Source organism: Physella acuta, unplaced genomic scaffold (assembly GCF_028476545.2).
Source record: "Physella acuta isolate Inbredline_101_S28 unplaced genomic scaffold, ASM2847654v3 ptg000527l, whole genome shotgun sequence".
Lineage (NCBI taxonomy): Eukaryota > Metazoa > Mollusca > Gastropoda > Physidae > Physella > Physella acuta.
Window position 1 is genome coordinate 396,726 of NW_026732046.1, and position 26,326 is coordinate 423,051.

General features: G+C 37.9%; 3 protein-coding genes across 4 annotated transcripts in view; all 3 read left to right on the forward strand.

The window, feature by feature from the left end:
• The window catches only part of LOC131945143 (uncharacterized), a 328,239-nt gene that overhangs the window by 78,427 nt on the left and 223,486 nt on the right, over window positions 1-26,326 (forward strand). The window lies entirely within an intron of this gene.
• LOC131945148 (uncharacterized) overlaps window positions 1-26,326 on the forward strand; it is a 68,372-nt gene that overhangs the window by 13,939 nt on the left and 28,107 nt on the right. The window contains exon 2 of the mRNA XM_059306155.1: window positions 3,843-3,906. Coding sequence (XP_059162138.1) covers window positions 3,858-3,906 — 49 coding nt within the window. The 5' untranslated portion in view covers window positions 3,843-3,857. The remainder of the gene's footprint in view (window positions 1-3,842; window positions 3,907-26,326) is intronic.
• Window positions 21,248-24,898, forward strand: LOC131945151 (uncharacterized). Of its 2 annotated transcripts, XM_059306167.1 has the most exons (4): window positions 21,248-21,444; window positions 22,875-22,932; window positions 23,288-23,347; window positions 23,790-24,898. In XM_059306167.1, the coding sequence occupies exons 2-4, from the start codon at window positions 22,890-22,892 to the stop codon at window positions 24,692-24,694; spliced, it is 1,008 nt and encodes a 335-aa protein (XP_059162150.1). In that variant the 5' UTR covers window positions 21,248-21,444; window positions 22,875-22,889; the 3' UTR covers window positions 24,695-24,898. The 2 variants fall into 2 exon arrangements, with proteins under 2 accessions (XP_059162150.1, XP_059162151.1); XM_059306168.1 differs by lacking the exon at window positions 22,875-22,932.

A 26,326-nucleotide genomic window follows, 5' to 3' on the forward strand; every position in this document is an offset into this window, starting at 1 on the left:
ACCACACTTAAAATATTTTAAAAACATAATTTTCAATAAAAAAATATACGTTCGATTAAAAGGTATCTAATATTTTAGTTTTTAATTTTATTCAAAATTGGATTTTACATCCCACACAGCCTGATTTTCCCAAACATTGGGTTCTGTATTTCCGCCACTGGTTGGTCGAAGTTGTTCATGACGTCAGCTCTAATATAAACACGCGTGAAGGATCTACAGTCTACAGTCTGTTACTTAAACAGATATCCAGAGACAGTTTACGTCAACACTAAGACAGGACTTTATGAGGTAGGATCTGTTTGAGATTTGAAAACAAACATATTTTCTTTTGTAACCTTATATGATTTTTTATATTATCTTTTAAATTTGAGATTCCCCGTTTATCATGTTTCTTGATACATTTGTCCGGGTCGATAACAACATGTATAAAACTGGAGCATTTCAAAGTTTAAACGTCTTTTATCTCAGGCTCTATCACTTTAAAGTATATCAATTTTCAAAATCAGCATATTGTGCCCGTTCGTGCCCAAGACGCATGGAGTAGATGACGTTGAGTTAATATCTTTCAGCGATCTCGACATAAATATAGATAGTGTGGTCAGTACTGTGTCCAGCCGCCTTAGTTTCCCTACAGTAAGTTAGGTACCCATTAGAACTTGGTGGAGACGGCCTATAGACTTGAGCCTAGATACGAACTCGAGACTTTGGTCAGAAGTCGTAATCCCTACTATTCGACGAGGCTGTCCGACTTTTCAAAATGTTTGGCTTTTTTTTTCGTAACAATCATTCAATTAAATTATGTAACGAGATAATGAATCTTTTAGGTCATGTCGCAAACGTTAAATGCCACCGTTCCGCTTTTCTGAATTTTTGTCCGTTGTTTTTTAAACTCGATGTGCTGAAAGAGTGAAAATATAAATCAACAGCTAGGCTTAAATGAATAGCTTATAATTAAAGTCTTACTTTTTTGCGATGTTCTTCTCTCTCCCCGAATCGCCACTGAAAGCCAGATCACTTATTTAATATGACATCGCAAAGTTCTACTACTCCCTAAATCACGATTTCTTACGAAATTCTTAATTTTTATTCTATAAAAACACAACCAAAAAAGTTCTTACCTCTCCCGTGTTTCGAGCCTGACGACATTTATAGACGACCTAATGTTAGTTAATACAATAAAAGGTTAAATGTTGGACTTGCCAAACGTTTTTGAGATCTTGGGTGTACAAACAGAGCCTTCGTTTCAATTGAAATTGAAGGCGAGAAGGCGGTCTACTGTCCTACTTACTTCTACTAAACACGACAGCTTTTTATATCTATTTTAAACAACAAACGTCAACACAACATGCATGCTCATAGAAAATTGTTTTTTTTCAAAGGAAATTACACTAAGTTTCTTTACCCTATTAAATGTATCTGATTAATATAGTCTAGAGCCTAGTTTAGATCGCAAGATCTAGATTAGATCGCAAGATCTAGATTATATCGCAAGTTCTAGATTAGATCACTAGATCTAAATTAGATCGAAAGATCTAGATTAGATCGCAAGATCTAGATTAGATATGAACGAAGAGAATCTAGATCCAGGCTAGTCTTGACACTGTCAACTAGTTAACCTAGTAGTAGAAATTGGAAATGAAAAGGGTTGTAGATTAGATCTAATTGAGATATATGGAATCAATATCGAAACAAATAACTATATTTAATAAGGAAAAAATAGATCTGGATTATTAAGGCTAAAAACTATAGTTAAAGCAAGATTATTAATAATTTAGGCCTGCTAATTTTTATTAAATTAGGAAACTTAGTTAGACAAATTAGTTAGAGTTTAGAGCATACACTGTGTAGATTTTTTAATAAATGCAGTTCTATAGTCTAAACCAGGGGTCTCCAAACTACGGCCCGCGGGCCTGATGCGGCCCGCGAGGTCATTTTATCCGGCCCGCGTCGATCTTTTTGTCCACTGAATAAATGATTATTGGAGGTGGCTGAGGAGCTTTGCACAGAAAATTCAAAACTATTCCACCTCTCAGCTGCTTGTGTTCATTAGAGTTGTGGATGAAGACCTGAACATAATACAAGAGTTGGCTTCCGCTGGCTTCCCTACATAACATGTATGGCACTTTTACCGAAGAGGATAGCTAACTATCAGAGACAAACAGAAAATCCCAAGATTTACCATTTTTCACATCAGTAAGATTGATAATTTTGCGAGAAAATTCTGAGCAGAGTATCTAAGAAAAGAAATAGGTGACTTCCTGATAGTAAAGGCAAGTCACAGCCATTATTGTCTGATTAAGAGTGGGTATAGAAATTGGCCTCTGCTGCAAACATAACTGGTCATTTAAATTTTCTGAACTTATAACAGCAAGAGGGGGAAATCTAGTTTCTGACCTATACACCCACCTAAAGGCCTTTAGATACAAACTTGTCATGTTTTTTAAACAAGTACAGGCTAACAACTTTACACACTTTCAGCAGTGCAAGGTCTTTACGGCTGAAACAACCACTAAGTTCCCCACGTAATTTACATACGAGATCGGTAAAGACCTCCAGCCGCAGTTTCAGTAGCGGTTTTCTGACTTAGACTCAAGGGCTGAAGAAGTGAGACTGTTTCAAAGCCTATTTGAAGCAAATGTGACCAGTTGCAAAGATGAACTGCAGCTGGAGGTCATTGAATTGCAAGAAAATGACTTCATTAGAGACACGTTCAAAGAAGGGCGGATGGGTTTCATAAGTTTTTGCACAAGGAAGACTTTCCTAATATTAAAACTTTTGCATCAAAGTACCTTTCAAATTTTCCAACAACATACCTGTGTGAACAAACATTTTCAAGAACGAAATACGTGAAGAACAATTTGAGAGCAAACGTGGACCTCGGGTGTGTGTGGGGGGGGGGGGGGTGTGGACACTCGAAATTTGTATATATTCCAATATAAATTATATTTCGTTAGAGGGGGGGGGGGGGAGGGGCGGTAGTCGTTCTTCGGGGGGGGGGGGGGGGGCGCCACGACCCTGAAGAGATGCCTTAAAGAAACTCTGGCCCCCGAACTGATATTTCATAGTTAATGCGGCCCTCGGGCTGAAAAGTTTGGAGACCCCTGGAGTCTAAACTAATCTTAACTCTAAACTTCTGATAATATATAATAGTAATAGCTCGCATGACTTTTAATGAAGGTATATGAAGGAGAAACATTTGGACAATTGATAGAGGGCAGATAAAAATCATTTAAAATGTGAGACACTTACAAGCCACACATTAGACACATTTTACAGGTGATATTAACTAAAACTAAAACATAATTTATAGAAGAAAATCACAAGTAATGATAGTTTTAAAACTATGTACTTGATTTCGATATGAAAATAAATAGCTTCTTTTGTGTGTGTGTGTTTAATTGCGCTTATCTAGCTGATAACTAATTGAATAAAAAAATATTACTTAAAATTAATTAAGATTTTATGTAAAAAGCATATATTTTGAGAATGTGTTTAGTTAATTTGTACAACTGTACTATTTAAAAACAATTCAAATTTGATATTGAACGAGGTAAAAAAAATTAAAATGTAGGCTAACATCTGATTTAACCGTTATTTAAAGTAAAAAAAAAATGCTTAATGTAATTTACTGTAATACAATGTAATGGTGGATGAATTGATGAAGTAGAGTTTAGCTGATGACCAGTTCTATGACCAGATTGTGTTTGATAGCACCACACCAAACTGTCTTCACATTACCAGAATGAAATCTGGACCTCATCCTTAAGGTTGACTTAATAAATGATAATAAGTTTTGTAACAAAATCATTTAATGAAAAATTAAGCACATTCTTAAATTGCAGGTAAAGTTGTCAGAGATGGGAAATACAGGTGGGAAGAAAAGAGAAAATCAGTTGACAGAGAAAGGTAAAATATTTTTTTTCTAGGCAACATGTTTAGTATTTGCTGTAAATGTTTAGAACATCCCAGTGTCTTTTCAAATAGAGAAATGTTTTATTTACTGGTAGAGGTTTGTGTTTAATCTGAATGAAACCTTGGTTTATATATAATCTAATTCAGGGGTCTCCAAACTTTTCAGACCGAGGGCTGTATTGACTATCAAATATCAGTTCGGGGGCCAGAGTTTCTTCAAGGCATATATTCTGTGTTATGTCCATTACCCCAGCCCCCCCCCCCCAAACAAAATAAAATTTATATATACAAAATTCAAGTGCCTCCTCTCCCCCCCCCCCCCCCCCCCCCGAGAAGAAAATTGAATGAAACACTGTCGGAGGCCGACAACACACTCGAGGTCCAAGTTTGCTCTCAAATTATTCTTCACGTATTTTATATCTATGTTTGAGCCCAGGGGACCTTATTAAATTCTCCATCTTCACCACATGATTCAGTACACTGCTAATGTCCATATATTTCACACTCAAAATTTGCATATGAGTAATAAAGTGCATGAGCATTGGTTTCTTTAACTCATTGAATATATTCTCTCTGGTAACAGTGCCATACATATTATGTAGGGAAGCCAGCTCTTGTTTTATGTTCATGTCTTCATCCACACTCCTAATGAACACAAGCAGTTGAGAGGTGGAATAGCTGTCCAGCGACTCATCCATTACAATTAATAAAATAGTGAAACATGCTTGCATTTTTCGCTATTTGAGACACGATGTTTTCACCAATGTCTGCAACACGGTGGGCAAAGGTATTTGCTCCCAAAGCTACATTTTCAGATTGTTTTGAATTTTCTGTGCAAAGCTCCTTAGCCACCTCTAACAGACATTTTTTCTGTGGACAAAAAGATCTCCGCGGGCCGGATGAGAGGACCTTGCGGGCCGCATTCGGCCCGCTGGCCGTAGTTTGGAGACCCCTGATCTAATTGAAACCTTGGTTTATATTTTATCTAATTGAAACCTTGGTTTATATTGAATCTAATTGAAAACTTGGTTTATATTTAATCTAATTTAAACCTTGGTTTTTGTTTAATCTGAATGAAACCTGGATTTTTTGTTAATCCCATTGTGTTGTGAACACACGGACACGCCTTTCGTGTGACCCGATGCGTAGCGCAAGTAGCCACAAACGGGTTACAAAACAAGACTGAATGAAACAAAGGCTCGTTGAAAACTAAAATAATTTAATAGTATCTACACTATCTACACCTAACACAGTCTAGTCTTAACACAAAATACACAAGCTAGTAAACTAAGATACAGTGGCCAAAAACTAGTATAGACCTAACCTGTACTAACATTGGAGATCTGGCGAAACTGAGGCCTTCACACGTTTTCACACACCTTATATATCCTTTCACAAACTGATACAATCCGGACTATAACAACCCACGAGGACTGAACAGGGACGACTGGAATAGGGTAACAGGTACAAACATTCACCACCATTCATCCCCTTCACTGCACATTGAAACTTTGATGTTTAAATATTTTAGGTCTAACACGTACACAAGATGAGATAACACAGTTGGAAGAAAGACCAGATGAGACAACAGAGTTGGAAGAAAGACAAGATGAGACAACACAGTTGGAAGAAAGACAAGATGAGACAACACAGTTGGAAGAAAGACCAGATGAGACAACACAGTTGGAAGAAAGACAAGATGAGACTACACAGTTGGAAGAAAGACAAGATGAGACTACACAGTTGGAAGAAAGACAAAATGAGACAACACAGTTGGAAGAAAGACAAGATGAGACAACACAGTTGGAAGAAAGACAAGATGAGACAACACAGTTGGAAGAAAGACCAGATGAGACAACACAGTTGGAAGAAAGACAATATGAGACTACACAGTTGGAAGAAAGACAAGATGAGATAACACAGTTGGAAGAAAGACAAGATGAGACAACACAGTTGGAAGAAAGACAAGATGAGACAACACAGTTGGAAGAAAGACAAGATGAGATAACACAGTTGGAAGAAACCAAGGCTGATGGACGTTTTATACCAGGTGAGCTTCAGATTGTGTGAAATATGCGTAAAATATAAAAAGTTAAATGTATATTTATACAGAATTGCTGGGCACATGATAACATTATTTACACACTTGAAGTGCTTGCGTTCTCTTACAGCTAACATTATCTAAGTCTGTTGACAATTAATAGTTAGTTAGAAAATATATACCACATGACACATGTGAATTCTACTTCACCTGCTCCAGCTAATAAAAATATTACAAATAAGAAAAGTGTATTAATTTTTATAGCTACAACTTTAGTTTGCTCAGAATCTTATTATAAAAAAACTTTCAAATTGTATTTTTTAGAATAAGAATTCCCTCCCCTTGTATCTCTCCAGGACATCATGAAGCCGAGATCTGCTATGGAGGTGAAGCTGACTTACACAAGCACTATACCAGCTGTAAGAAGAATCCAGGTCATGTCAACTTTATACCTGTCAATAATTTTAACTTGGAACTTCTCCCCTCACGTTACCGTGACGTCATCATGCTAAAGGTAATCAAAGCTTTGTCTGCCCTAATGGTCCTGATAAAGGTCAAGTACACCAGTCTAGAGAGACCAGAGTCTGCTCCATGCTTCAGTGGTCAGTATCCATTTTATAACACCAGAGGAAGTGACGTGTTGAGGACAGGGACCGGTAGGGTGCATGATGTGGTCAAGTACACAGAGAGACACAACAAAGGCACTTGTCCATGTGGCAAGTGTCAACACTCGGACACACCCAGCAAAGTGTGGGGGAAGGTTCATGTGGTGACAGCCACACACGTGGTGTTTGATGACAGTGAGGCGAGACTGACCAAATGTGTTGTTGGTTTTGATGACAATAAAAGTCCTGGGGTCAGTCTTGATGGCTGGAGGGTGGGGAGGGTAGATATTGGGGGAGACAGGTGTTTGTTTACCTGTGTGTCATGTGACTTAGAATTAGTTGATGAACTGGACAATATGTGGTTGAACTTTGAGGTTCTATGTTGGAAAGTAAGGAACAAATTCTGGAGATATTTTGATGTGGACAAGTTTAACGTTATAGTGTCACATCCTCATGGCTGTCCTAAACAGGTATCTGTAGGACAGTGGACACACAAACATGAGATGGAAGGTTTGCACACGTACACGTACACAACATGTACATGTCCAGGCTCCAGTGGAGCCGGTGTCTACATGCCGAGATATGGCAGGTGGATGTCACATCCCCACAGTGGATCAAACTCTGAAGGAAATTATAGTGGGGAGGGTTGGTTGCCTGGAGCCATCTATAACGGTTGGTTCTCTCCCCTTGTCTAATGTAAGCAAACAAAATGGCGGCTTCCTTAGTTAAACTTGTGTGTGTCAAGACTCGAATGTCTTCATCAGCAACTTTGTATTCTGGTGAAGACAAGAAATAAATTGTTTGGTTTCTTTGAGTCATTTGTTTAGAGTTTTTAGACACATAAACAAAATTTACGAAATTTTATTGTTGAGAAATGAAATATTTTTATGCTACAAATGCATCTTTGTTTTGTTTAAACCTCCACATTCGATTTGTCATCGCCATCATTGTCTTTATTTATACTTTAATTCATATTTGTATTTGTTTACAAAACAGTTTGCATTGATGTCAATAAAGATTTAGAAGATTTCAAAGTTTCTTTCATTCATTTTGTCATCGTTGATAATCTTAATGTTTTATGACGGTGATTAACATAAATTATACACTAATATTTTAATACCTATAAAGAAAAGCGTAGGTCCCTTCCTAAATATTACTAAAGGTATCCAATAGATCAGTGGTTCCCAAATGTTCTTCGAGTGACGACCCCTTTTATAAAAGGTAAGTAACCCACGGCCCCTTAGAATGAAAAAGTCGAAATTAGTAAGGAAATTAATAAATACTAAAATACGATTTTCAGTAGACTTTCAATATGAATTATTCTTGATAACTTTTTAAACGAAGTGTTAAAATTCTAATCTTACAAAGATATGTAGATTCGAAATGAACTAAAACTCGAAAGGCAATCAATTTCACGTTCTGGTATGAACGGTGCATACTACATCAAAATTGTGTGAGCAGTTTTTAATTTAACACGATACGTGACGCGGAATCATACTGTGAATTTAAGAATTCCTCTCGTAATCTATCCGGAATGTTGGCTGCATCAACGGAAGCAGAGCATGGGTTACATGTCAATGCATATTCTTCTTCTTTCAGCTAAGGGAAAATTACGCCAAAGTTCGTTTTCAAGAGATTCAAGATGCCCAGAATTCTCTTTCAAATTTTTATTTATCTCACAATTAGAGTTTCTAAAACATAGCAATTTTTCCAATATATATTTTCCTTCGACAAATTTGCAGCTGCTCGAGTATATCTGCTAGGTATGCTACTCTCTCAAATCACTCTTTGTCGTTAAAGTATATCGAAAAGTTTTTGTTTCCCTTGCATTTCTAAGAAGAATTTGATTTCATTATTCAATTGAAAAACACGATTCACATTTCCTATTGACAGCCGGCGTACTGTAGTGTAGATCATCGTGATCTTTATTCATGTATTTGCACGGTTCTTGAAACAGTAGTAAGAGTCTTGCTGGCGAGGGCTTACCAGTGAATCATGCAGTGGATTCCCCTTCATTGGGGATCTAAATCTTTTACTTTTTTTTTTGAAAGCGGATTTTTACCCAAATATGACGCACCTGTCGTACAAACCACACAGCCCTTTTCCCATTTCAATCATCCAGTTTCGAAAAAAAGAATTTATTTTCTTCATATTTTCATAAAATATCAACTCTGCTTTCTCATCATCCTAGTGGATATTTTTCACAAAGACAAGACAAGCAACTGCTAACAGGATCTGACGTGTGTTGATTCATTAACCTGAAAAGCAAACAATGGTGAAAGTTTGATTTCAATAAACATTTGATTTTTAACTTCTTCGGACATGTCTGCTATTTGCATCTGAATAGTATTAATAGACATGGATATTTTTTGCATCTTGAATCCCCAAGAATTAATTTCACCATCCTCTACATGCAGGGTTAGGTGAGTATTACGAACACTATTCTGACAGTCGCAGAGCTAGCGAACGCCCCGGGTTCTTTTTGGGTTGGCTACTGACAGAAGTCAACTACTACTGAGTACAAAACAACTCAACGTGGGCTCGTTAATAAATTCTAGGGGAATAGCACGCTGAACTGATATGACTCACAACAACTTTAATCTGTCAACAACTGTTTAATATGTGTACAAGAATAAAAATGATACTGGGTCTATATAAAATAATACAGAGTCTAAGAGTACAAAAAATAAACTCAAAACTCCAACTTACAGTTAATGCAAAATCACTAGGTATCATAGATGTGGCATTGAATAATAAACACAGATTAAGGAATATTATTGAAAACAATGAATGGCACTAGAATCTATATATATAATTCTCTTCTTCGAGCCGTTAGAAAACAAGCTGCAAACGCTCTCCCTACCTCCCCACCCCTACATGGTTTTAGTGAGCTGTGTTCACTCTAAATGTTTACAAGCAGAGCCAACGATTTTAAACGTAGGGGGGGGGGGGGAGGGGGGGAGGGAAGGAAGGGGGGGGGGGTTATGGTCCTTAACGAGCTACTTATAGTGTTTTAAAGAAATATTTTCAGTGTCAGCGTTGGTACTGTCGAATTCACAAATTATGAATTATTGAAAATTAGAAACAACTAAATAGCGGCGTATGTTATGCCGCGGGCCGGCTCGTTACCAATAATAGGGGACAAATGGCCGCTACAAATTATGTAACACAAAATGGCGTCAAACACATGGCACACACTCTCGAGATGTATGATAGAAGCTGCGCCGAGTCTTTTCGTGCACGGGTTTTTAAATCAGTTCAGTACCAGGGGAGGTCACTCCAAAGTAATTAGACTATTGGTTGAGGATCTACCAAGGTCAGAAATATCCCATTAAAATTCATTGGAAAAATTCATCAAATACGTGATGGAAAAATACTTGTGATTGTGCCACAACCCTCTCAAGGTCGATTACATAAACCAAAAAATAAATTATAAAAAAAAGTAAGACCTAAGTAGGTCACATGAGATTTTCTCCTAATGTGGGAAATGTTGTTGTGCTTGGCAATTTCTAATGCGACTTCATATGATAATTGCACTAAAGCCGTGTTTTCTTGGTAAAAACTTCCTGTTGGATCAAATCTATGACGTTTGCAACTAGCTTCATACCGACGAGAGAACTCCATATCTTTTTTTTGTGGTGATCAGAATGACTCGTCTCAAAATGACGTTTTAGTTTTGAAGGTTTCATGACTGAGAACACCTTTGCACAGTACACATTGTTTCTTCACTATTTCGTTTCCAGTGATGTTAGTAAAGCCGAATTTCAGATATTTTTCTAAATATTTATGTTTTTATTTATTTTCTCTTTCATTTCTAGGGTTTAGTCTACCAGTTTAGTCTATTAAAAACGTTTTATTATCTAGCTTTTATGTAATAATGCACCAAAACGTTAAAACTAAATTATACACTACTATTTAAATAACTAAAGTAAAGCGTGGGTCACTTTAGTATCTATTGGATACCATTACTAATATTTAGGAAGAGACCCACCATTTTCTTTATAGTTATTTGAATAGTAGTGTATAATTTATTTTCAACTTTTTTAGTGCATTATTACATGAAAGCTTGATATTAAAACGTTTTTTTATGAATTTTTTTTTGAAGTACTTTAAATATTTATTAACACTAAAGTTGCATGACTAAAAACCATTGCGCACATAATGAACGTGATAGCGCGCGTATAATAGTGCAGAGTAGTTGGATGAGACAGCCTACTATTTTAGACACAATTTTAATTAATTCATAAAAAATTAATAAGGCAAACAATGAAATCAAATTTAGTGTTATGATGCATTGTTTTCAAGTCTTTACCCACGTATTAACAACGAACCGAATGTGTCAGTTAGAAGTGCCCGTAATTTCGCTCGGGTGTTTCAATCTAGAATCTAGACAGACACACAGATTGACGAGGAAGTGAGTTTAATAAAAGCTTGTAAAAACACGATGGTGGTGAAGAGAAATGTCGGCGGTCAAGTTTGTAGCTGAGACTTAATGTCGGCAGTCAAGTTTGTAGCTGAGACTTAATGTCGGCAGTCAAGTTTGTAGCTGAGACTTAATGTCGGCAGTCAAGTGTGTATCTGAGACTTAATGTCAGCAGTGAAGTTTGTAGCTGAGACTTAATGTCGGCAGTCAAGTTTGTAGCCGAGACTTAATGTCGGCAGTCAAGTTTGTAGCCGAGACTTAATGTCGGCAGTCAAATTTGTAGCTTAGACTTAATGTCGGCAGTCAAGTGTGTAGCTTAGACTTAATGTCGGCAGTCAAGTGTGTAGCTAAGACTTAATGTCGGCAGTAAAGTTTGTAAAGAAAGAGTTTGCAAAGAAATATAGCATCTTAGTTACTTTGCTTAAAATATAGTTACTATAGCATCAATATATTAAAATATGCTGATAATCGGTTTTCTCATGCATCGAGTAAACAGACAACAGACCTAAAATTAAACGTAGTACAGCTACGTTAACTAGAATTTATGAAACCAAACTCCCTTGGCTTTCGTGTTTAGCATTCTTTGTAATAGTTTCGCTGTCTGAAGGAAGGATACAACGGGCGCTAGGTTGACAGTGTTGTCTCTTTTCTAAAAAGTAAAACCAAAACCAAAATCACCAACTTAACTTCAAATTGAACCGGAGACATAAAATGACAATGAAAACGGATTTTAATCAAAGAATCTGCATTTTTATCGAATTTAAGTTTGATCTACACGTAGTTACTGCACATTGATACTAAATATAGTCGTAGCCATACCCCTAAACTAAAACTTTGCACCTAATCTCAAACATGACAAAAATTCAAAGTAGAGAAAGTTCCACTTCTGTTTATCGGAAATCGTTCAAAAGTTGATACAGATCTACGATTTTGATATAATACTTAAAAATGAAATTTCATCAACCTAGCTGTATCGGTACTCAAGTTATCGTGTTTACACACATACACACACACACACAGACATACGGACAAAATTACAAAACTATGTTTTTTCCGACTCAGGGACGTGTGAAACGTCGAGATTTGCAAAAATCTCAATTTTTTTTACACGATTACAATACGATCTCTATACTTCGTATATACGAGAAAGTAAAAAAGTCACAGGAAAAAAAAACGTAAATAATCTGACTTGCTGCACTCAACTCATCGCAACAATACTTCAACCACCATTTTTGACCACATTTTTAAGCGCATTACATAACAAAGCCTAGGATCAAAACAGAAAGCCGACATGTTACAAAGACTGTCATTGACACAAAAGGACAACAACACACAATATGGACGGATTAGGCCGACAAAGTAAAAGCCGATCAAGGAATGGTCTGCGACAAAAAACAAATGCAAAAACATAATTTGCCTCAATATCTTTAATCATTTTTTTTACTACCGCCTATTTAACTAAATACGTAACAAAATTTGAAGTTGCTGTATAAATTATCTTATAAAATATTTATGTATTATTGCTTTAAACCACAATCCTTTAGAGTTTGCAAATATGCTTAAAAACAACACCCACGTAAATTAACAATCAAAGTTTAACAATACACAACAATTAAATTAAAAAAAATTCTTAAAAAATTTTTGTGACTTTTGTGTGACTTTATTTCTGTGATTTTTTTCTCCGATAAAATTTTTCCTTTTTGACTCTTTTTCCTTGCAAAAATTGTGACTTTTTTCTGTGTTTTTTTTTCCTGTCACTTTTTTCCGTAGCACAGACAGTCTACTCAGCCCCCTGGCGTTCCGTCTTCTTGCATAGGATCAATCAACCACTGTCTCGTTAACTTATGTAAATAACAACCCGCCTAAAAAAACTTGAGTAGGACACTACCTTTCCCCTGTCTACAACACGTTGTACCATAACTCTAACATTACACTTACCCCTAATAGTAAGCTAATGTTATGGATAGGTAGAGTTTAGAGTCAGTCTAGGGTTAGGATATATTCTATGAGAATGTACTTATTCTACAACTTAACTGTTTGGTATTTTATATCTTGTGAAAGTAGCACATACAAATTAACTTCTTGCTATGTCAGCCTATTTCAGTCAGTCTATAGAGTTCCTCGCTTAAATAATAAGCATGTGAGAGGCGGGGATAACTAGCATTAGGGAAGATTGGCTAGGGTGTAATTATCTGGAGGGAAGGAGAAAAACGGATGATGAGAGGGGTGGAGGTATAAAGGGATGGTGAAAGGGGAGGGGGAATAAATGGATCTGAAGACGGAAGGGGGAATAAAGGGATGGCGAGAGAGGAGTGGGGAATATATAATATTAATTTGCACGAATGAATCAGGTTTGTTGACGAAGAATAAATGAGCATTAAAGACGAGACAATTGCCGAGAGTTCTTTTGTCAACATCCTACCATGGGGACCTCATGAGCAGCGGCGGAACTAGAAAAAAGGGCCACCCCGCAAAAAAAAAATTTTAACCACCCCAATATATATATTTTGTGATTGAATATATATTAAAATTTGATGTTTACAATTGGTCCCGTAGGGAAAGTTTACGCACTATAAACAAATATTTGGGTATAGAGGTGGGTTTGTTATCTCACAAAACTGAGTTATATGGGGTAGAATGTTGTAACCAGTTTTGTTGGTGTGAGTGTGTGTGTGTGGGGGGGGGGGGGGGGGGGGGTGGGCGTGCCGGACATGTTCCTTTTAAAATGTTAGATAAAATAAGAGGTAGTGCTAGAAACAAAAATCATATAAAATAGGTTGTTTTTTTTTGTTTTTTTTTTGCAATTCACATATTTTCTAAATATTTGAAGGAGAAAATATAACGTTATCAACCACAACTTTACAAGTAAATTCTCTCCCCTTGTTTCTCTCCAGGACATCATGAAGCCGAGATCTGCTATGGAGGTGAAGCTGACTTACACAAGCACTATACCGGCTGTAAGAAGAATCCAGTTCATGTCAACTTTATACCTGTTAATGATTTTAATTTGGGTCATCTCCCCTCGCGTTACCGTGACGTCTCCATGTTGGATGTAATCAAAGCTTTGTCTGCCATAACGGTCCTGATAAAGGTCAAGTACACCAGTCTAGAGAGACCAAGGTCTAGTCCATGCTTCAGTGGTCAGTATCTATTTTATAACACCAGAGGAAGTGACGTGTTGAGGACAGGGACAGGGAGGGTGTGTGGTATGGTCAAGTACACAGAGAGTGACAACAAGGGCACTTGTCCATGTGGCAAGTGTCAACACTCGGACACACTCAGCAAAGTGTGGGGGGAGGTTAGTGTGGTGACAGTTGCACACGTGGTGTTTGATGAGAGTGAGGCGAGACAGACCAAATGTGTTGTAGGTTTTGGTGACAATAAAAGTCCAGAGGTCAGACTCGATGGCTGGAAGGTGATAGTAGCAGACGAAGAGTTAGATATGTGTTGGTTTACATGTGTGTCATGTGACTTAGAGTTAGTTGATGAACTGGACAAGATGTGGCGGCTTTTCGATGATTTAAGTAGAAAAGTAGAACATACTTTTTCAGATCCTTTCAGCTGCAACGATTTGATCGTTATAGTGTCACATCCTCATGGACTCTCTAAACAGGTCTCTGTGGGACGTCGGACAGACATAACTGATAGGAGTGTCAGAGTTGATAATCAAGTTCCTGATTGTGTTGAGGCTGTCGATGTTGATGTTGTTTATGATTATTGTTTTGATGATGATGACGATGATGAAACCATATACGTCAGGCACATGTACACAACATGTACTTGTCCAGGCTCTAGTGGAGCGCTTGTGTACATGCCGGTATATCGCCCTCCTGAGGCGGACTCCTGGGTCCATTCAGGGTCGAACTCTGAAGGAGATTACTGTTCTGATATTGTAAGTGATGACACAATGTATTAACTTTACAGCAAATTCCTCCCTCATTATCATTCAGTTATTACTCCGCGGAGAGCAGAATATATTTTAGAGCGTATTTGGCTTAATACGATTTAATATTTAAAAATGTGGTTTTTAATTATTTAATTATATAGATATGTTCGCAATAAATATATTGCTTATGTTATCATTTAGAGTCTTACTGATCTGGCGAAGACCTAAATAATTTTATTTGTGCATTATGCTTTACAATCTTTATTTCATGTATTTTTTGTGGCAGTTGACCAGTTACTTAAATTGATGTCATTAAATGTTTATAAGATTCCAAATGATCTATGATTCCATTATGTTATTGTAAAAAGTCATATTGGTTTGGCAAATTAAAATTTAATTGCTATTTTTTATTTAATATTTTTTAATAATTCAAAATGTATTGGTATTAATGTCATTAAAGTTGTTAAAGAATCCCAATTATGAGATCTTTCAATACTTTAGCATTGATAGTTTTACACACGTTTAATAAATATTATCGTACCGCGTTATTTAAATTTATTATATTTTGGTTCACACAAACAATACAACGCCTGTGGTGGAACTGCCATACTGCCAGACTATAGGAGGGGGGAGGGGTCATGTCATTTAGGGGGCTCAAAATCTGACCAACAAAAACAATTTTCTTTGTTCACCTTGAGAGACTAGTGGTTTTATTAAACACAACAGATCTGCTACAGCAGTGACTATTATACAGTAAGTAATACACAATTTTTTACAGGCAAAAAAAAAACAAAAAAACAACTAAATGACCCAAAAACTGTCAAACCCCTTTTGACAAAACACCAAGAACCCGAGTTTGGACCACGGTCAGTGGCGTAGCTGCCGTAAAGCTAGCGTAAACCAGGCATATGGGCCCAAGGCATTTAGGGGCCCTTTTCACTTAAAAAAAAATTAAAACAGTGGGGGGGGGGGGGGGGTCGAACAGGGCCCATCCTTAATAATATCACTATATCTTTACCGTAATCACATTTCACTTGTTGATCTAATTAATCTAATTAGTCTTTAATCAATATGGAGCTATTAACACTATACGTTTTTGGTTTTTATCCAAACGCCAAGAAACTTTGGGAAATCGTTGAGACTATGCCAAAGGAAGTGTTTTTTCCCAGACATTTTTCCTGAAAGAAACTCTGACTTTTGGGGAGGTTTCTGCCATAAAATTTGTATTATATTTCTGAGGGTGGAGCCCCGGCAGTAAAGCGGTGCGGTTTGCCACCCAGAGTTTCGCAGCCGCCATCTCTGACCCTGGGGTCCGTTGATTGGGTGTCCGGCGCAGCGGGTCAGCGTTACTACTCGATTCAGCGGTCAAATTGCACGGGCGCATCAGCAGGCACCCCGCCGGTCGCCTATATTTTGTTTTAATGAGCGCCATACACTCGGGATATATCGGGATACTAAATTTAATTACTAACTCGAATAAGGGGTGTCCTCTAGCGCATTTGCAGTAGAAACGGTTGGGCTCCCGTGTTACCCTGCGGCTTCCTGAGTGCACGAGATCCGTTAATTAGATGCCCGGCAGAGTCAGGGGTACTACTTGTTTCAACAGTCAAACTGCAACAGGGGCGGCTTTCGATGCTCTCGGCGTTCATTGGCACCAATCACACAAGTATTCCACAAGGGACAGAGGTTGCACCTAGCTACATACGGTAGTGTAAACAGTCACTCCCACGACGCCCCTGACACCTAGGCGGTCTCCGAAAGGTATTTAACCTCACAATTACGGAAGATGATTAACGTACACTCAATGCTCTCATACAGCTCTCATACAGCACGCCCAGGGGCGTCTGAGCGGTAGTGTGGGCCAACCCGCGTTGCTTACATTTTAACTAAACATATCTCAGTTTTAGAAAACAAGGTCACACGACTAAAGATACATAATTGGTAACGCGTTGATGAAACCCTTACACATTGTTTTATGACTAGATCGCAGCAACGCGGACGGGTGCGCTACTTAGTATAAACATTCTTTAACATTTCACGGATGGGGATGGAGATTTTGATGTCTAAGATGGTTCTCATTATTTGCTCATTACGATGATGTTATTTGTTGTGAAATACATTTTAGATATGCCCATTGGGTCAATAGCCTAGCCATTCTCAGAATCGATCATATAGAAGCAGCTAAAGTAGATCTCAATGAACTTATAAATCATTTTACAACTTTAAAAGCATGAAAAAAAAAGATCTAAATAAATCATGAGCGATTTTTGAAAATAAATTTGTTTGGTTAGTGGCGTCACAAGGTCGGGTATTTTCCTACGTGTTTACTAAAAGTGTCACCCCATAGTTCCCAACAAGTTTGCATTTTTGTAGGGGTGTTAACCCTCTCTCACTAATCTTTTATTACTTTAGCTGGATGCGACATAGTATTCTATATAATAGTTTCGCTGTCTGTGTATCTATGTATCTATGTATCTATGTATCTCACAAGAACGCTCTAGAGAAAACACAAGCAATTTAAAACCTTTCACAGTGAAACGAAAACGAAATATTACGTCACAATTAGCATAGACCAGAAAATAATATCAAGCCGGAGAGTGCGCACAGTAATATGACGTCATTGATTCTCGAGTAAACATTGAATAAAAAGGCAATTTTGTCTAATCTAAGTGGTTTGCGAAGCCCCACCCTCGTTAAAGAACGTTTAAGCTCCCCCCCAACTCAAAAGAAATGTCTTCATCGATACTCTATAATAAAATTACCGCCTAATTAATGTGTCTAATCTAAAAAGTGGTTTGCGTGCAATTCTTCGGGTAGTGGCTAAGCACCAGTGTTTCTTTCAGACTTTTTCCTCCCCGGAGTGAGGAACTTTTTCTAATCTAAAAAGTGTTTAGCGTGCACAGCTCTTTCAGTGGCGTAGCTGCCGTAAAGCTAGCGTAAACCAGGTATAGGGGCCCAAGGCATTTAGGGGCCCTTTTCACTTAAAAAAAATTAAAACGGGGGGGGGGGGGTCGAACAGGGCTCATCCTTAATAATATCACTATATCTTTACCGTAATCACATTTCACTTGTTGATCTAATTAATCTAATTAGTCTTTAATCAATATGGCGCTATTAACACTATACGTTTTTGGTTTTTATCCAAACGCCAAGAAACTTTGGGAAATCGTTGAGAATACGCCAAAGGAAGTGTTTTTTCCCAGACAATTTTCCTAAAAGAAACTCTGACTTTTGCGGAGGTTTCTGCCATAAAATTTTTATTATATTTCTGAGGGTGGAGCCCCGGCAGTAAAGCGGTGCGGTTTGCCACCCAGAGTTTCGCAGCCGCCATCTCTGACCCTGGGGTCCGTTGATTGGGTGTCCGGCGCAGCGGGTCAGCGTTACTACTCGATTCAGCTGTCAAATTGCACGGGCGCATCAGCAGGCACCCCGCCGGTCGCCTATATTTGTTTTAATGAGAACCATACACTAAGGATATGTCGGGATACTAAATTTAATTACTAACTCGAATAAGGGGTGTCCTCTAGCGCATTTGCAGTAGAAACGGTTGGGCTCCCGTGTTACCCTGCGGTTTCCTGAGTGCACGAGATCCGTTAATTAGATGCCCGGCAGAGTCAGGGGTACTACTTGTTTCAACAGTCAAACTGCAACAGGGGCGGCTTTCGATGCCCTCGGCGTTCATTGGCACCAATCACACAAGTACTCCACAAGGGACAGATGTTGCACCTAGTTACACACGGTAGTGTAAACAGTCACTCCCACGACGCCCCTGAAACCTAGGCGGTCTCTGAAACGTATTTAACCTCACATTTACGGAAGATGATTAACGTACACTCAATGCTCTCATACAGCACGCACAGGGGCGTCTGAGCGGTAGTGTGGACCAACCCGCGCCCCCGCAATAAAGTTCCGAAAAAATATAGCAGTTTTAGAAGACAAGGTCACACGACTAATGGTACATAATTGGTAACGCGTTGATGAAACCCTTACACATTGTTTTATGACTAGATCGCAGCAACACGGACCGGTACGCTAGTTAGTATAAACATTCTTTAACATTTCACGGATCGGGAAGAAGATTTTGATGTCTATGATGGTTCTCATTATTTGCTCATTACGATGATGTTATTTGTTATGAAATACATTTTAGACATGCCCATTGGGTCAATAGCTTGGCCATTCTCAGAATCGAACATATAGAAGCAGCTAAAGTAGATCTCAATGAACTTATTAATCATTTTAAAAAATTAAAAGCATGAAAAAAAAACAGATCTAAATAAATCATGAGCAATTTTTGAAAATGAATTTGTTCGGTTAGTAGCGACACAAGGTCTGGTATTACCCTACGTGTTTACTAAAGGTGTCACCCCATAGTTCCCAACAAGTTTGGATTTTCGGAGGGGTGTTAATCCTCACTCACTAATCTTTTATTATTTTAGCTCAGGGGTCTCCAAACTTTTCAGCCCGAGGGCAGCATTAAGTATCAAATATCAGTTCGGGGGCCAGAGTTTCTTTAAGGCATCTCTTCAGGGTGGGGCCCCCTTCCCCCCCCCCCACAGAAAAGTGTCCACCCCCCACCCACGGTCCACGTTTGCTCTCGAATTGTTCTTAACTTATTTCGTTTTTAAAACTGTTTGTTCCAAAATTTGAAATGTACTTTGATCCAAAAGTGTTAATATTAGGAACGTCTTCCTTGTGCAAAAACCTATGAAAACCCATCCGCCCTTCATTGAACGTGTCTCTAAGGAAGTTATTTTCTTGCAATTCAATGACCTCCAGCTGCAGTTCATCTTTGCAACTGGCCACATTTGCTTCAAAATCAGTCTCTCTTCTTCTGCCTTTAAATCCAAGTCAGAGAACCGCTACTGAAACTGCAGCTGGAGGTCTTTAATGATCTCGTATGTAAATGACGTAAGGAACTTCAGCCGTAAAGACCTTGTACTGCTGAAAGTGCATCAAGTTGTTGGCCTGTACTTGTTCCAAAAACATGACAAGTTTGTATTTAAAGGCCTTTAGGTGGGTGTATAGTTCAGAAACTAGATTTCCCTCTCTTGCCGTTTTAGGATCAGAAAATTAAAACTACTAGTTATGTCTGCAGCAGAGGCGAATTTCTATACCCACTCTTCATCAGACAATAATGGCTGTGACTTGCCATTACTTTCAGGAAGTCACCTATTTCTTTTATTAGATACTCTGCTCAGAATTTTCTCGCCAAATTAGCAATCTTACTGAGCTACATTTTCAAATTTTTTAAATTTTCTGGGCAAAGCTCCTCAGCCATCTCCAACAAACATTTTTTCAGTGGACAAAAAGATCGTCGCGGGCCGGATGAAATGACCTCGCGGGCCGCTTCCGGCCCGCGGGCCGTAGTTTGGAGACCCCTGCTTTAGCTGGATACAACATAGTTTTGACAGTAAATTTTACAATGTCTTGTCATATTGTCATGCCTAAATGTTGTCATCCGATGTAGACCGCACCTCTGCCCCCGCCTTGTGGCGCTACTGTGTTTGTTTACTTTAAAAAACAAATTAATTTATTTAAGCCTTTAATATTTTTTACAAAACTACATACTAATATAGTATAAATACACAATCCGGACGTATAAAATATAAAATGTACAGAATATTTATATTATTTTTTAAATTCTCCATCATAAGTAGCAGATGATTTCTTCGTTTAACTCCATTGTAGCCTAAAGGCTAACAAGGGTGCCCACTTATAATTTTTGCATTGGGGCCCGAAAACCCTAGCTAAGCCACTGACCACGGTAATGGGGCTCGTGGGTTGTGGACAGCAACCCTTCTGAGAAAGTCAACTGGACATATGGCACATAACTTGCTGATACGTGATAAAGACTTAGTAGCATACCTGTATTTAACACTTGACACTAATTTAGATTACCAACACTTGACAACTTTGTCGACTATATGTCAAACAATTAACACTATTGTAGCATGCCTATAACCAAAACGTAAAATTATTGTAGCATGCTTGTAACCAAAACGTAAAACTATTGTAGCCTGCTTATAACCAAAACGTAAAACTATTGTAGCCTGCTTATAACCAAAACGTAAAACTATTGTAAAACTATGACGCGCCCAGTGATCCAGCCATTGTGTACAACGAAGAGTTTCTAATGTTTGATTTGATTTTGTTATTGGAGACATTATATTACGTAACGTTTTTTTTTTGACGATTTTTACCTCCCTCGTCCGAATGGGATAAAATCGGTATTGTAAACGCCCTAACCAATTAAAAAGCCTTACAGATCTTTATTTAAAACACGAATGTAATAGTTGTGTACTAATGTGTCCTTTAATAAAGACAACTTATGGAACAGCGGATTTTTCCGCAATGACGTCATGTTTTAGTACCATTGATCGACCCGCACATATCTTAATAAGTTTCCGACAGCCGTGCGAGGGAAACGAAATTCTCGTCAGTTCCTTGTACACTACACGACGTTTTGATGTCAGGGCACCATCAACTTGTTTGCAAACTATCACGATATATTTCACGTGGAAATTAACGTGACACATTTGTTGCTTCAGAGAAAATCTTAAACTGTGAAAAGGGAGTATGTGCTTTTTTGTTTAGTTACAATTAGCGTGCACTAAAATACAATATTTTTTGTAATCAGGGCAAGCGTGACGAAATCCACCATTAGCTTATTATTTTAACGACAATTCATGGGTACTTTTGACAGATATGAAGACTGGCTTAACATCAGCACATTATATGGTTGCTCAATTTTTTTGTTTAAGTGTACTACAATGATTGCAAAAATCAATATTGCTAACCAGCAACGAAATCTAGATGGAGGAAAAAGTGTAGTAAAGAGAAGATGAAGATATCAGCTATATTTGTTTTTGTGTTGATAATACGTGTGGAAATAAAAATAGAACTTGTTTATGTGCATAGAATGTGTACTGGCTCGGCGCTGTGTTTAACACAGCAACTAATGCAACACACTCGTGTTTCTGTGTTGACCCACTACACACCAAAATACTTCCACAGCGATGAATAAAACAGTTGAAATGCACCAGTTGTCGCTTTCCGGTAGACTGAGTCACGGGTTGCGGGGGTTCTAGTGTTGTGTGGGGCATAGGTGGTGTGTGGGGCTTGCTGTGTGTGTGGGGCTTGCTGTGTGTGTGGGAAATAGAGTTGTTTGTGAGGCTTGGTAAAAGGTGTAGTAAAATAAACTTACTCTTTATCAATGTTTATTTCAACATGTTAAAGAAAACATTTATAAATGAAAGTGATTAACGTCATTGAAAAAAACAACAACTTAAAATCATACTCTTGGTGCATACATTTTGTGTGAGTCCAAGTCGTCAATTGTGACAGTGTTGGTTATATTTCTTTTTGTTTACCTTGACTGTACCTTTCGCATTCTGTAACCAACGGTAACAAAAGCATGCAAGCCTTATCAACTCACTATGTCAGCCACGCCTCACCCTAAAAATTGGTCTAGTAGACACACAGCTATTGACAATATTGTCTGAAATATTTCCATAGAATGTAACAACCTTGTTGAACATACGTAGCCTTGACGCCATTAGTTTAAACTAGAAACAGATGCATACAGAGGCATAGCAAGGGGAGTGGAGTAGATCTGTAGATTTATATATACTTGAAATAGTTTTTAGTACTAGAGGTGTAGAAATAAAAACTTGAGTCTGGATAGTATTTGTTACAGATTTAGATCTATACCCACAAAAGCCCGATGCCTATACTAGAGCAGATACTACATTCCATATATTATTTAGCTTTATTATTTAATTAGGCCTACTATTTATTGAATTTCGATTATTAATGTCATTAACTTATGAATGCTGAATCAATTTAATATATAAAATAGATTTAGATCTAGAGCCTGTACTGGATATACTCTATCTTAACCGAGATTAGAATCAGTGAATCATCTGTGCAGTTTTTAATAAAATACTCACACGTATCTAAACAGGTCAACTTGTGTATTACTAGAATTGAAATATTTTTTTTCAGGTAAAATTATTGGCAATGGAAAATACAGGAGGAAAGGGAAGAGAACTTCAGTTAGCAGGTGAAGGTAAAACTATATATCTATTTCAAAGATAATGTGCGTGACTAACTTGACCCAGTCATCTTTGCTCCTCGTGGGACATAGGGCCTCCACCATACCCTTCCCTTTTGTCCGGTCCCCGGCTATTAATTTTGCAATCTCCCAAGACATCCCTGTTGGCTTCAGTTCTTCGAAAAGACTCCGCCTCCAGGTCTGTCTTGAGCTCTCTCTCTTTCGCGTTCCCTGGGGGTTCCACTCAAGCGCCTATAAGTATCTATAACTTCGCAGATGCCCTACATTTAGGTAATCGATTTATTCATGGGTAATTCTTTTTATTAAATCTATCACTAACAATAAAAAAATATTATTTTTTTAGATGGAACTAATAGAAAATGCCAGTTAGACAAAATGAAAACTAAAGCAGGTTTTATTCCAGGTGAGTTTCTGCTTGGTCGAAACATTTCTATAACACGTAAGAGTGGTTGAACAGATTATTGCTGATGTGATTTTCAAAGATTTATTTTACAGCTGGTACACGTGTTGAGTCTGTAGCTAATCCATGGTTCTATTGACCTATGAAATACAACTGATATAATGTTAGGCCTGTGTGTCATACATTTTGACAATTATATATATATAGTTGATTCATTATTTATTATAGAAACAAATGAGCTTAATTAACTTGTCCTAGCATTGATATATATATATATATATATATATATATATATATATATATATATATATATATATATATATATATATATATATATATATATATAAGAAGTTATAATCAAATTGACAAAATGAAAACAATTTTTTGCTAAACAATATATGAAAATATTTAAGAACATTTTGTTAAAAAGACGTTGAATCTCCAGGACATCATGAAGCCGAGATCTGCTATGGAGGTGAAGCTGATTTACCTAAGCGATATACCAGCTGTAAGAAGAATCCAGGTCATGTCAACTTTATACCTGTTAATGATTTTAACTTGGATCATCTCCCCTCACGTTACCATGACGTCATCATGTTGGAGGTAATCAAAGCTTTGTCTGCCCTAACGGTCCTGGTAAAGGTCAAGTACACCAGTCCGGTTAGACCAAGACGTACTAATTTGTTTTGTGGCCAATATCCCTTTTATAACACCAGAGGAAGTGACGTGTTGAGGACAGGGACAGGAAGGGTGTATCAAGTGGACAAGTACACAGTGAGTGACAACAAGGGCACTTGTCCATGTGGCAAGTGTCAACACTCGGACACACCCAGCAAAGTGTGGGGGGAGGTCCATTTGAGGACAGCCACACACGTGGTGTTTGATGACAGTGAGGCGAGACAGACCAGGTGTGTTGTAGGTTTTGATGACAATAAATGTCCCGGGGTCAGTCTTGATGGCTGGAAGGTGAGGAAGGCAGACGTTGAGGGAGACTGGTGTTTGTTTTCATGTGTGTCATGTGACTTTGAGTTAGTTGATCAACTTGACAAGGCTTATCGGAACTTTGATGATCTTTGGGAAAAAGTTAGTGAAAAATACACTAAATTTGTTGATGTGGACAAGTTGACCGTTATTGTGTCACATCCTCATGGCTGTCCTAAAAAAGTCTCTGTAGGACAATGGACACAGAAACATGTAAGGGACGATGGCTGGTACAAGTACATGTACACAACATGTACATGTCCAGGCTCCAGTGGAGCGTGTGTCTACATGCCGGGGTATGTAAGGTGGCGACATCCCCACAGTGGATCAAACTCCGAAGGAAATTATAGCGGGAATGGTTGGACTTAATCTGTCTGTAACTGTTAATGCTTTTTCTCGCCTACACAATGTTAACAAACAAACGGACGATTTCCTTTAATAAACGTGTATGTGTCAAGAGTTTAATGTCTCATTAGCTTTGTATTCTAGTGTAGACGTGAAAGAAAATAAAGACATTGTTAAGTTTGTTAGACGTTATAAAAACATAACCAAAATTCTAAATAAATATGCATTGCAGAAATATATATTCTGTTCTGTTATTTTATTTAACCTGGTAGTTATTAATATATATTATTCTTCATAGTGCCGCCTCTTTTGGAAATGATATTCAAATAAAATTTAAGACACAGCCCCAGCTGCTAAAAATAAGACAACCTCACCTGAGAGAAACTACGAACTATACATTGTTAACAAATATTGCATTGTATCAGATGAACGGTGTGAAGCCGCAACTGACTTTTATTTTTCTATGCAGTATATAAGAGAAGAATCGAATTGCGCTCTAACGGGTCGCAAACCCTGCGAATTTGACATGTTCTTTCCGCATAAGCCTTTCAAGGAGTATTGTAAACAACTTCCCAAAGTTTCATGGAGACAAGATGAAAGGTGTAGTAATGCATAAATGACAACCCTCCTAATATATTTCATCAGACTTTATTTGTCTTTTATGCAATACTATACCATTCATCCGATTGCCCTGAAACTATGTGAAGTTGTTGAGAATACTCCTCGGGATGTTTTTGGCGCCCCGGGCTATCCCGTGAGCGCTATGGCACCTACGTCAGTTTTAAAAGTGTGTTAGGCTATGGATACAATAGGGCGTTATAGTCTTTAACTAAACTGAAGTCTGCTCGATCGCCCACGCCCCGGCAGGGTGCGATTTGGCTACCAGGGATATCCTCTAAGCTATGGCGCATACGTTCGTTTTAAAGAGTGCGATATAATATGGAAAAGACGTACAATTATCGTCATTCTTTAAATTGAATCAGGGGCGTCCTGGGCTATGGTCGGGCTTTCTTCTGAGCTCTACTAAACGATAACGTGCGGGGACGGACAAGTTTTTGTATATATATATATATATATATATATACATATATATATACTAGCACATACTCACAAAATCAGGAGAGAGGCAATACATGTGTGTGGGCAGTATGTGAGGGTTCAGGTTCAGAGATTTGTGCCAATGTTAAAGGCAGTGTCATTATTTAGTATGGGGTAGGGGTGGCCAGGCAAGAGAACTACGACAACAAAATTTACTTATTAATGCATGAGATTGTGGATATTTACATTATTGCATAGATGTGGTGATACTAGGTTTGATGTGTAGGCCTACACAATTCAAAAGGGTAAATAGTAAAAGTGATTAAAGTAAAATAAAATGTAGAAAAAAGACCTCCGAGGCAGTGAAGCGTGTCCTAAGTGGGGGAGAATGTTTTGGTTTGTTAAATGTATGTGTGTTGAATACGGGTGACGGGGTAAGAGGGGGGGGGGGGAGATTTCGATACTTCATCGGAACTTCACGCCGTGTTTATTCTAATGTTTGTTGTGTTTGTTGGGCGCTGGTCTATTATTGTGTAGTGGGTGGGGTCATGGGGGTAGAGGAGTTGGTGTAATCGTAGCTGGCGAGACGTGAAGGAAGTGAATATGTGTGGGTTTAGG